The 13,453-nt window shown below is 39.8% G+C and overlaps 1 protein-coding gene across 5 annotated transcripts in view; it reads left to right on the top strand.

Moving 5' to 3' along the window:
• The window catches only part of LOC129236769 (venom peptide HsVx1-like), a 37,308-nt gene extending 25,709 nt beyond the window's left edge, over nucleotides 1-11,599 (top strand). For 4 of the 5 annotated variants that reach the window (XM_054870975.1, XM_054870973.1, XM_054870974.1 and 1 more), the window contains 3 exons: nucleotides 11,077-11,173; nucleotides 11,249-11,357; nucleotides 11,435-11,599. In XM_054870975.1, coding sequence (XP_054726950.1) covers nucleotides 11,116-11,173; nucleotides 11,249-11,357; nucleotides 11,435-11,528 — 261 coding nt within the window. In that variant the 5' untranslated portion in view covers nucleotides 11,077-11,115 and the 3' untranslated portion in view covers nucleotides 11,529-11,599. The remainder of the gene's footprint in view (nucleotides 1-11,076; nucleotides 11,174-11,248; nucleotides 11,358-11,434) is intronic. The other variant, XM_054870977.1, reaches the window with a different exon arrangement.
• Nucleotides 11,600-13,453: the final 1,854 nt, after the last annotated feature.

Here is a 13,453-nt window from a genome sequence, read left to right as displayed (position 1 = left end):
TATAGAGCCAAAATACAACTCTAGGCGAGAGGCCCCATCTTTTGTCAATAGCGCCCTTGCACCCATACAATGCGGTTGTTGCCTTCCTTACTCTCTCCTCAATGTTGGGCTTCCACCTTGGCTTACTGTCAAGGATTAGATCTAGGTACTTCACCTTGTCAGAAAGCACAAGCGGAGCGCCCCCCATCGAGGGGAGTTGAGCTCTGGGTATTTTATATTTCCTCGTGAAAAGGACGAGCTCCGTCTTAAGAGGATTCACCGGTAAGCCGCAGTCTGCTGCCCGTCGAACAACTACGTTTAGATATCCCTGCATTAAATCGTACAGGGTATCTATAAACTTTCCTCTAACAATTAATGCCACATCATCCGAGTAGGCAATCACCCTACAGCCCCTCCTCACCAGCTCCTCCAGCAAGTCATTGATAACAATGATCTAGAGAAGTGGTGAGAGAACCATGCCTTGCGGCGTGCCTCTGCTCACCTGCCAGCGGAGAGAGACGCCGCCCCACTCTGCCCCGACCGTTCTGTGGCTGAGCATTCTGTAGATAAACCTGGAAAGGTCGGCTTCGACCCCCAGCCTCCCCAGAGCTTTAGTGATTGCCTCCGGGAAAACGTTATTAAAAGCCCCCTCAATGTCGAGGAAGGCGCCAACTGCGAGTTCTTTCTGATATAGGGACTCCTCAATATCTTTAACAATTGTGTGCAGAGCAGATTCCACTGATCTGCCTTTACAGTAAGCATGTTGTGTATGCGACAAACGCCCCCGAGGAATTTCGCTTCTTATGTGTAGGTCAATCAACCTCTCAAGGGTTTTCAGCAAGAAAGATGAGAGACTGATTGGCCTAAAATCCTTAGGAGGGACATGTGAGCTCTTGCCAGCCTTGGGTATGAACACAACCCTCACAGCCCTCCAAGATCTCGGCTATGCAGCTCGCACAGCCAGGCCAAGCGGTGCTCATCCAGCAGCCAGCCCCGGTTCTGAAGACAGATTGGTGTACTTCCCAAGCTGGTGCTGCTAGAAGCAGTTTTAGTGATTCCTCGCCGCTCATCGCCCAACGTCCCGATTCATCCCTCAGGTATCCCAAGGAAGCCGAGCTCCTCGTGAGTATTCGTCTAAATCTTGTAGACTCATGACAGCCCTCCACGCTTCCACAGAAGTTCCTCCAAGAGTCCCTCTTGGCCTTCCTAATTTCGGACTTATAGATTCCAAGCCCTACTTTATACAGTTCCCATCCTAAGGGAGACCTAATTCTTTTACCGCTATTAAAGAGGCGTCTGCACGAGGCCCTAAGCTCAGAAAACTCTGCTGTGCACCAAGGTATTTTCTCCTTCATAGGGAGCGTTCTAAGGAGCTTTCGAGAGCCTTATTACAAGCTGAAGGGAAGATCTCCACCAGATCATCGCTCGCTCCCCCGGAGAGATCTAAATTTTCCCTGGGTGCTTCGGGGAGAAGGTTCAGCAGATTTCTGCCGTAAGTATCCCAGTCCGTTCTCCTCAGATTCCTGTAGGAGGGTCTTTTTGGACGAGTTTTAGTGAGAGAAAATTGAATATACCTATGATCCGAGAAGGAGTGGGTGTTAAGCACCCTCCAATTGGAAATTCGGTTTAACAGTGAGGAGGAGGCCAGAGTAAGATCCAGCACCTCTTCCCTGGTTGCGGTAATGAAAGTGGGGTCCTTACCCCTGTTGCAAATAAACAAATTTTCGTTTAAAATAAAATCAAAAAGTGAGTCATTTCTTGCATTTATGTTGGAACTTCCCCAACAGGTATGGTGGGAGTTTGCATCCGTCCCTACAATAACGCCGGTTTTCCTGCGCCTCGCTTCAGCCAGGGCTTCCCTCAGCATCATCGGAGGTGACTCCACCTCGTCCTCATGCGCCATATAGGCCGACATCAGCCATAGCTTTCCCACAGGGCCCTCTAGGCTCACAGTCACAATGTCTTCATTGCTAAAATTAGGCAAAATAAATGCATTAAGTTCCTTTCTGATGAGCATACAAGATCTTGGTTTACCTAACCTGCTATACGCCATCAGTTTACATCTTTCGTCCTGAGTCCAGAAATGCGCTGCTGCTCAGCCACGGTTCCTGGATCAGAACTATATCAACTCCACCTTGTTCAAGGTGGGGCAGTAGATTGGCGGACGCCGCCTTAGAATGCTGAATATTTATCTGAAGAATAATCATCTTCGATAATCCTCTCCAGCATCCCAAGGTCGGTGTCCTCACTTTCCGAGGCCAGAAGCCCCTCCTCCTCTGCCCTGTCAAAGAATGAACCGATGTTTATGACGGACCCTGGTCGTGAGGGAGCGTCACCAGCACTGTCAACCTCCGACGTGACGGAGTCTATCTCCATGTCCGCAGGAGCTTCCTCAGCTGGGTGTGCAGAGGCATCCGCTCTGGCATCGCTTTGGTAGACCTTAAGGACTACCTTTTCGAAACCATAGCTGATAACCCCCTTTGTTTCAGCGAGAGGACCGAGAGACTCCAGGGTTTTCCCTTACTACCCTCATGAAGACAGCGGAGATGGCGGACGCTACTCTCTTCCATTCCTCCCTATAAATGGCGCCGTCCTCCCTACCTCTGTCCATGACTCCAAGGAGTGATGTGGCCTGCCAGTTTAGCGACTTCGCTAAATGATTTGGGTAGACCGCCATCAGTCTTAGGTCTCTTTTCGAGGGAAACATCCTCCTCCTGGGATCGCTGCCTCTTTACCCCCGAATCCACTTGTGGCGGACTCACTCCCTTTCCTCTGCCCTCTTCCGCCCCACGCAGAACCTTCCTGGCCCACTCAAGCGTCTGGGAAAGTTTCTCAGATAGCTGAGAAGCATTTTGGTAGCCGTAGCGCTCCAGGATTTTGGTCGCGAGAGGAAGGTCGGAGAAGGACCGTTTGCTTTGCCCTGCCTGCCGTTTAAGCTTAACAGGGGGTCCCCGAAGCCCCTAGAAAACTGAGGGAGGACCCCTTGCTGGTACTGGCCACCCCATCCAGTGCTGCTAAATTAGGAGACGCAGACGGGTCCGCCCGCGGCCTCCTACCTACCATAAGCGGGTTCCCGCTTGTGCCCCCCACGTTCTTCCTGGAAGTCGGTTCCGACTTCCCCTCAGGGTCCCCCTCGTGTTCTACTCTACTAAGAACTTCAGCCCTCGGGGTAAGACCCCGGGAGAATTTACGAGGAGGCGATTTCACCCTCCTATCCTACGAGAGATGGTTTTAGGACTCGGTTCCGATTTCCCGCTAGCATCTGAGGTTTTTGTTGTTTGTTTTGTTGTGTTTTTTGAATTGGTGTTCATGTTTTATTTTAAGTAGGTTCCCACTCGAAGCCGCTATCCAAAGCCCGTAGAAGTGTAGTCGTCCCTTAGAGGTCCCATGGTTGTCTATGCCGCGGCAGGGAGGCCATGCGAGGGTTGACGCATGCCCTCATGAGGCATGCGTTCAGAGCCAGACCGGACGCAAAACGGGAGTCATCTCAACCGCATCTGCACCGCCAACCCAATGGCGACGGGTTTTGAACGTACTCCATCAGCATCAGCCCACCAGCCCTCTCTATTAAGTTTCACCCTAACATACTCAGGTGGCAGAATGCCGCAACCACCAGCACAGGTATCAGAGAGATTCCAAATCGTAAAAAAAAGAGAAGATCCAAAGACGAAAGCAGGGGTCGTCACCGTTCAGGTTGTCGGAAAGGCCGTTCAGGCCGCAGATCATTTGGCGCTATCCAGGGTGCACAAAATTTTTTGCACACTAATGCAAAGAAAGATGTATTTTAATTAATATTTTTACATTTATAATAAAAAATGTTAATAATTTTTTTTTTACAAAACAGCAAAAATGCAAAGAAATGTATTCTATTTAATATTTTTGCATTTGCATTTATAATAAAACAGAGTAAATACATTTTTTAATGTACGTAAATGCAAAAACATTATTTAAATTTAATATTCTTATATTTATCATAAAAAACTGTAAATATAATTTAAATATTTTTTTTAATAATAAATTTAAAACTCATTTTGAATAAGTGATTTGAATTTTAATATATTTTCTCTTGATTTGTAGCACAAGCTTTAATTTAGAAGATACAGAAATGCAAAAAAGTTAATTTATTATTTAGAAAAAATTGTTATTCCAATTTATTTTCTAAAATTTATAATAAAAAAAACATATGGGACAAAAAAAAAACAAAATAAAAAAGAGATAAAAAATTTATAAGAGAAACAAGTTAAAATTAATTTTTATTAATTATTTAAATTCTGATATCTATTTTCTTGATTTGCCAGATTTTGTTTACAAAAAAGTCTTTATTGCACACAAAAGTACAGGATCGATAATTTGAAATAAAGTCGTGAATTGTTTATAAGCTGCTATGCGGATGTCAAGCCATTACTTGTTTTTTATTTATTACTGTGTTTTTGTTACTGCTAATAGTAGTGGTGCTGGTGATGTCTTGATTGCTTGCCGCTGGCACACTTCTTTTGAAAACGGACCTATGCATGTTTGTGTGTTTTGCATATTTGCTTTCCGAAAAAAATTTGCAACTTGCACTCGCTTGAAATTTACACGATTTTCTATTAGCAAAGTACTTTAACGTATGTGTATGTGTGCATATGTATGTATTTACATTTCTGAAGAACGTCCAATGAATCGGCGTTGGATTTGAGAAAGAGAGGTTTCTATGACTTTGAAGAAGAGTTTCATATTCTTTATGGTTGACAAAAAAAAGAGGTAAACGTCGTCAGAAAGACATATGTACACACGCGCATAGTAGTTTTGATATTAATTAAAATCCAAATCAAATAGACCTGAGAAATGCTCAGTCTTCGGATGCCGCTCAACTTTTTTGGTTTCAAAACATTTGGCAACGACGCACATACTAATGAAAGCAAGCAATATTTTAACTAAAAATAAACTTTCTTCCAATAATCATATGGGCATTTCCATTAAAATGTCAACCACGACTGAAAGAAAGTCTTCAAATTTTTTCCGAGATGACTTAACAGCAGAAAAACACTCAAATTATATTATATATATATAATTGGCGCGTACACCGTTTTTGGGTGTTTGGCCGAGCTCCTCCTCCTATTTGTGGTGTGCGTCTTGATGTTGTTCCACAAATGGAGGGACCTACAGTTTTAAGCCGACTCCGAACGGCAGATATTTTTATGAGGAGCTTTCTCATAGCAGAAATACACTCGGAGGTTTGCCATTGCCTGCCGAGGGGCGATCGCACCGAGATTCGAACCGACGTTCTCTCTGTGAATTGCGAATGGTAGTCACGCACCAACCCATTCGGCTACGGCGGCCGCCAATTATATTATATCATGTTGAGGTATTAACAGATTATTAAGCTAAATACACACCAGGCAACCGTTGCAGCAACTCGACCATGTTGAAGCAACCGTTGCCTCGTGTGTAGCTGTGTTGCCAAATGATTTTAGTGTTGCTGCAACCGTTGCCTGAAATATCAAATAAATTTGATTTTGGGGATAGGTCGTTGCAACCGTTGCTTCGTGTGTATCATTGTTTACTGCTTTTACTCGTTCAGTTCGTTGAACACAAGCAAAGAAGAAGGTTCGTGCGGAGTAAAATAAAGTGAAAAAGGAAAAAAATGGCAATTGAAAATAATGAAAATTATGTTAATTTTATTAACGAATATAAAAATTTGAGAGAGCTGTGGGATATAAGTAGTGAAAAATATAAAAATAAAAATTTTAGAAAAAAAGCATACGAATAATTAAAAAATGAATACAATAAAATTGATAAAAATTTCAAGTCCGCAAAGGCGTTTCCTGTTGCAAGATACCGCAAAGTTATTGCCAGTCTAATTTCTGCTGATATTGCCTCTCTCATTATGGTATCTTGTTTCGTTATTTTGGCCTTTACGAAGTCCAACAATTTTCTAAACAGGGCTTCGTCCATCCTCATGTAATTTTTATAGTCCGCTGGCTCATTTTCCTTCAGTTCTTTCAGCAGCCTCTCGTTCAAAAATTCGATTTTTTTAAAAGCCAATTTTTGGACCAGATTTTTTTTCGCTTCTTTTGTTGCATCTCTTCTTCCTCATTTTCGTACAAAAGTTCGTCAATTATAATAAGAGAAGTAATTTTACGCATTTCGTCGATCATTTAAAAAATTTAATTTTACGTATCTTCCGCTTGTAATATACCTTTCCGCAACACAGTTATACACAATACTGAGATTGAAGCAACGGTCGCAACGTGTTTCTTAAACAAAGGCAACACGTTGCTGCAACCGTTGCTTCAACGGTTGCCTGGTGTGTATTTAGCTTTACAATTTTAAAGAGCAAAAATAAACAAAACTGATTATCTCTTCGACACCTTTTAAGAAAGTGTAATCAAATAAATTCAGATATTTGTAACATTGCAAGTATAAGGTGGCGCAAAATTAATCACCCTCTCGGAAGAATTATCATTTTTGAAAATAACGTCATAGAATATTAAATATATGCTGGTCCCACTAATTAACAAGAACTCCTCTATCTCGCGATATCGCATAGCATCACTGATTGTTTCTGTCACAACAAGCGTTTCTGAACGCTTTTCTCAAAATGTACTTACATATGTACCTATATACTACAAGGATCGACAGCCACGTTGAAACGCTTTTACCAGCGGTTCATAGGCGCAAGTAAGAAGTAAGTTGATCGAAATTCGTAATAAATCATCGCACGAAAAGTTTCAATAGTTAATTCCATGTTTTGGGTAGAATGAATGTTAGGTTAGGTTAGGTTAGGTTTGGCGGCCGCATCGCACATAGAGACAGCGATGCCACTTAGACCACGAAATGCGTCCGTTGTTTGCCGCAGGGGCTGGGCTACATTTCCCCTTCCATATTGAACCATCCTGAGTTTTGACAAAGCGTAAAAGTTTGATGATACCTAAAGTACATATATAGATTATCTATATTCATTAAGAAGTAGGATCTTAAATATCGGTTCCTGTTTCTTGCAGTAAACCAATTTCTACCATAGTTCATATTTCTCTTTTCTAAGTAGAATAAAAGCGTATACCCAATACCAGAGAATTCGGAGTACTCACACTATTTTTTGCCGCAGCTTATTTGGAGACGTTACACTGCGAGGCGCAAAATTTTTATAATTAACTATTGGCCTATGTTCTATCTTACCTATGATGATGATTTACTTATCTAGCATTTCTATATATTTTGAAAAAGCATAAAATTTTTCTCTATATTTGCTTATTCCTGCTTAATCTAAACTTCTCAGCAAAGGCACGCCTATGTATGTATGTGTGGAAGTATTGCCCTCTTCAAGTATTTGCCTAAATGAAATCGTTAACCACAGTCTTGTTACATATCGATTCGAAAATGAATGCGTTCGAATTTCCCCGCATTGCCCACATAACGTCAATGCACTTTGTTTTGTTGTTATTTAACGCAGTTAATATGTAGACTTTCTCGTCCAAATGCAGTTATATGCAATTGTATGCACACATATATATTGTGTGTATGTAAATGTATGCATATATGTATGTGTGTATTATTCACCTGGACTTACGAATGTTGGTGCCTTATTTGCTTTGTTCACTTCTTTTTGTTTGTATTTTTGAAGCCCATTGAGGAAAACAAACTTAAACAACAGCGTCAACACGCAGCCGCATTCCCACCTCCCCACCAGCTGGACTTAATACATTTTTACAAATCACAAAAGCGTAAAATTCGAAAGTTTTCGCTTTGTTTTCCGCTGCTGTTGCCACTGCCTTGCTGCATTTTACACATATTATTTACAATTTGTTAATGCTACTTTAGTTTTTTTATTCGTTTTCTTTTATTGTTATTGTTATTCACGTTCGTTGCGTGTTGCCATTGCATTCGCATTGGCGTTATTGCTACCGCCGTTGAAACTAAAGACTTTACTAAAATTGTATCACCTTTTGGGCTTTTCGTCTCCATATTAGAAGGTGGCGAAGGCACCCACGAAGGTGGCGGTGGTGTGGGTGACTGGCGATTGAGCGCTTGGCGGCTGACAACTGTCCGATCAATCGATGTAACACCAGCTACAATGTTGCAACTTGTGCGTCACACATTGCATAAATGCGCTGGCACAATCCGACAAAAAACCACTCACACACTCAAATGTATAGGCCCCAAAATACTATGGAATTTAACTGTGTGAAATAAAATGAGTAAAGGGGCGCGAAATTGATGCGTAGCAGGAAATTGTTACGCATAAAAAGCGGGAAAAAATTATATGAGTATCAACCACAATAATTTTATTGAGCAGCGGTTGCACTAAAATTATGCACGCGGAAATCGGTTTGTAAGGCCTCAACACATCGAAGAAAAAACTTGTTTTGTGTGTGTCAAATAATTCAAGTGCCGAAGTAAAGGCAAAGAATAGTTAATGGGAAACAATGGCTGCCCTACCTGGATAGGCTTGTCCAACGGTTGCGGGCTCGATCTGTTCTTGGAAGAAGGCTGAAAAAGAAAGGCATTAAAGTTATTTGCAGATCACTGATCTTTGGTAGAGGTCAAAGTGCTGCATTAGTAGTCACTAGACTAACTTGCCTTCCTGTAACGACTATGATTCTTTTCACTACTCAGTAAGCTTAGTTGAAACAAATACCTTTTCAGCAAACAAAAAGAGCCACACACACGACACCAAACATCTTCATCATCATCTCAAATCATTTGCCTCTCGAATACTTGGAGCTTGTTTTTGTCTTTTTCACTTATTGTCCAAGACTCCGATCCGTAGCAAAGAACTGGTCGGGCTATAGATTTACATATGCAGCGAAATTTTGCAAGATCTGTTCAGCAGCTTTGATTTAAAGAGTTTAATAAGTGAGTAGAATGCTATATTTGCTGCTTGTACTCGTATTCTCTCGTCGATTGTAATGCTCATTGCGTTGTCGTGGCTTAGTTTAAACCCTAGATACGTGAAAGTTTTCACCGCTTCAAACTCATAGCCCCGATTTTGATTGTACCAGGTACCAGATCGTTTTTTCTGGACATCAACATATATTTTGTTTTTTCCTCGTTAAGTCTCATTCCAATTTTACCGGTTGCCTTTTCTATGTTACAGAAAGTATTTGCTAATACAAGGCCCGCCATCTATCGTTACGGATTTGAACTAGGTATTATTTGAAGAATGGTAACACTTAGCTGTCACACTTAGCTGATTTGACAGAAAATTAGTTTTATTCTTCCGCTGAACGAAAATGGTTGTGTATATGCTCAAAGAACGCTGGGAAATATTGCGACATTACTTTGAAAATCATGGTAATGTTGCAGAATGTGTACGAAAATTACGTACGGCAATGGTAAGAAGAAAAGCACCGAATGAAGCGTGTGTGCGTTACTTTGCGAAAAAAGTAAGAGAAACTGGATTGCTTATTGACAAACCAACGCGCGACCGACCCAAAGAGAGTGTTCGTGAATCACCAGGAACATCAGTTCACCGTCGTTCTCAACAATTGAACATTTCGGTGACATCATTGAGACGAATTTTGCGTAAAGACCTTGGGATGATGCCGTATGACGCCATATGAATGAAGTTGTGTTCCATCATTAACCGGAAGGATTGTACTTCAAAATAAAAAAAAACAGTTTGGAAAAATATTGAGTAGTTTCTTTTTTATAGCATTTTTAATTCCGTAAAGTTATATGGCGGACCCTTTACATTAAGGTTTTTGCTGGTTATCGCAATATCATCCGCGTACGCGTATATTTGTGTACTTCTGTTGAGTATATGCCCAGTTCTTTTTGCATCAGTTACTTCGTCTATTGCGAAACACTGTGAAAGATTAAAAACAGTTGAGGAAAGCGTGTCGCCTTGCCTAACTCCAGTCTGTATTTTAAAGCCCTCAGATAATCTGTTTTGTACCAAAACTTTCGAATCGATATTGCGCAGAGTCATCCTTAACATGTGCATCAATTTTTTGCTCAAATATTCCACGACACCAAACATATACATATATAATCGCATGCCCTTTTAACCCGAGCTCACTGATATCCGAATATCGTCAGGCAACGGCCATAAATATTGCTAGCCTCATTCAGGTTGTTCATGTTGCTTTATTTGGCGTTTGCATCCATTTTTCTGTGTGTTTTTTGTTCGAAGTATGCCTCACCGTAGGTTTGAAGACCTCTGCGTAGGTTCGAAACTCCGTGCATGAACATCAAAGAATATAAAAAGTTGTTTCTAATAGCGGTCGCCCCTCGGCCAGTAATGGCAAACCTCCGAGTGTATTTCTGTCCTGAAAAACACCACAAATAAGAGGAGGAGCTCGGCCTAACACCTAACAGAAGTCTACGCGCCATTTTTTTTTAAAGCTCACCTTTAAACAGCTCCTGTTCTAACACACATCTCTAACCAAAGGCATATGTGCAGATATGATATTTTATGTGCTCTAAAGCGTGTTTGCGTTTGTTGTTAGTCACTGTTACTTGACCATTCAACAAATACAACTCTTAACTTTTTTTGCAATAAATGCCAGCAATATTTTTTATTAACATTAATTTGTAAAATTAACTGTGATTTCTTGTTCTCCGCACCCACACTGGAGTGAAAAATAATGGCATTCTTGTAGCACCAAAATACTGCTACGTTAAATTCATTACACATCGCTCGTTTGCTGAGAGTTTTCAATTTACTATTACATCCTAAGCAAAAATAAATACATATTTTGTTTGTTCTCAGGTAGTGGTAATAGACACCGCAATGCATTTCTTGCACAACAAAAAATTAGTATCCACGGTAGTTTCTGCATCCTTAACACCATTTTTTATTATTTTTGGATTTGGACTTAGAATTGCAGTAAATGAGCGATTCATTTTTCGTAAAAGGAATTTTCTTGCACACAAGTGTACCTGTTTTTTACTAATATTTCCTAACTGCAGTCAATGTAAATTGAACTTCTTTGCGTTTTGCTATTAAAATCAGTATTTCTTATATTCTTCTCCTATTTATTTTTGTGATGTCACTTTTGCAGTCTTGCAAAATAAATTTCTACGTTTTAAATATGCAAATTATCTATTATAAATAAATATAAAATACATACTTACCGTAAATTCAACAGTTTGCATTTGAATTTTAAACAGCATAGACGTTCCTGCAGCATCTGAGTTCTACTTATAAATATGCGGTATGTCATTGGAGCAGCTGTACTTCTACTTTGCTATGGCCTTGGCTTGGCTGGTAAGTGCTAATGATCTGCTTACATGTTTTCTGTAAGCTTATTAACGAGTGTTTTATTTTATTATGCGCTGTCAGCTGATTGTGAATTTGGAGCGCATCAGTTTAATGTTGGCGAAACCTTTCAAAATCCTGGCGAATGCGCTGTATACCATTGCGATGCCGAAAACAGCATCTCAGCAAAAACGTAAGAAGCCCTACAATTTCGTTTCATAATTATATTGTATTTTATTTGTATTTGTATATTGTTTGTCTTATTAAAAGCTGCGCAGAGTCTGTGCCGCCACCGAATTGTGCGGTCATACCACAGGATAATTCAAAACCGTATCCCGATTGCTGCAAGCGTCATGAGTGCTAAATAAAATTAGTTTTAGTATTAAAAATAAAATTAAAAATATAATAAATACGAATTTTTAGTGTATCTTATCACATGCGGCTTTTTATTTAAGTCAATAAAGCTCTGGGAAGCTTGGGAGAGTTTAAGTAGATGTTGGCCTTATAGTGCCGGTGTAAATGTCAGAAGAAACTTTTTTTATTCTAGTGACGATTATGTTGATGCTTTTGCAGTAGCAGGTAATTAGACAGGCATCCCTGCAGTAGTTCGAACCCCTTTACGGCAGCTGTCTAAAGCAGCTACTCCCCAGTTCCCATGCTGTCGCGGGGCTTAAATACTCGTATAGACAAAGGCGGCTCTCATATTTTGCTACGCCTGTGAAAAGCAGGATCAGATATTATCCATTGAGATAAATTTTATCAATAGTACGAAGCGATTACCACAACCGTAGTTAGCCATCGTTCGGTCTTTTAGATTCCCTTAGTAGCGAGAGAGTAGTGTGCTTTTCCGAGAATTGCTACTTTATTTCTCCCTCCGAGTGAGGGCCACTGGGCATTACTGACGTCCATGTAGCCTAAGCTCGACACCAACTCACCAGGGTTTTATTTCCTGGTAAAGATTTACACTAATGTGTTTTGGCGTGATATTTTCATACAAAGTTTAGAAAATATAACATATTTAAGAAAAAGGCAAATCGGTCCAACACATCTCGATCTCTCGATACAAACTCCTCCATTATGCGCTTCAAGCGCCTGCGCAACCCAATGGCACTCACACGTAAAAAGCACTCAGCTACAGTGGTCAAACTACTTCCATAAAAAATCCTGTTATAAAATTTAAAACGTTTTCCCTGCTTAACGGGACAAAGAAAAATATGCTCATACATTTTATTATTGCATTTCTATTTATTGTTTACTTCTGTCTTAAAAACTTATTTGCTTTATTTTTCGTTTTCAGTTGTATACAGTTATTTATGTATTTACGTACTAACATGCTTACCTACATACATATATTTATCCATTTGCCAGTATAAACTCGTATACGTAAGTGTTATTTAAAATACACATTTTGCCAAAATTTTATTTTACGCTAAGGCTTTTACTTATTAATATTTTCAGCTAATATACACTAAAATATTTTGTCACTAAAATGCATCGGTACCATATTCCCTAATGAATTACATATTTTGGTTTATATACCACTAATTTATACCATTTTCTTGTTTTGATTTTGCATTTACCGCCATAAAACGGAAATGACTACATTTACACATTTCAAGTATTCGCTTACACCCTGTACTTTTGCACGAAGCGCAAACCCTAACCGCTATATTGTTTTCTGCATTTTTTTACTATTGCAAATTTTCTATATTCTCTTGAGGTAATTGCTAGTATCCATTTTGCACTTTGTTAACTGACTGTAGTAAATAATTTGATACAATTTTAAATGTTCACTTACTATCAAAACTATTTTTAAGTTTACGCTGGTATCACAGCGAGCGCGAAAATTGAATTCAAAATGAGTTGTGCGCCAGCTGATCGTTAGTGATCGCTGCTAGGCATGGTATCGATTATTTTTCGTGCACTTGTCGAAATTAACGTGGAAGTTTTAAATTCATCATTACTTATACAGTATTTCTCGCTTATAAGCATTTCCCGCATGTATGTATACCCTAGGGTAACTTTAAGAAAATGTTACCTATTTAAACAAATGAATTTGAAATGCACCAAACTGTTTATTAGTCTCTGTGCACATTTGTTCCATATACATAAATTTATTAAAAAAAAAAATTAAATCTGAATCTGTTCTTTATTTAAGAAAAAATGTATTTAATTTATTTGAGACTGGCGTTCGTTTCGAAGGTTTGAATATATGCGCCGTCAGTGCTTATAACCGAGGATTTGAATTTATGTAGTCAGTGCTTGTAAGCCGGATTTTCATATAAGCAG

This window comes from Anastrepha obliqua, chromosome 2 (genome assembly GCF_027943255.1).
Source record: "Anastrepha obliqua isolate idAnaObli1 chromosome 2, idAnaObli1_1.0, whole genome shotgun sequence".
Classification (NCBI taxonomy): domain Eukaryota; kingdom Metazoa; phylum Arthropoda; class Insecta; order Diptera; family Tephritidae; genus Anastrepha; species Anastrepha obliqua.
This window is presented reverse-complemented; position numbering and strand designations above follow the sequence as displayed.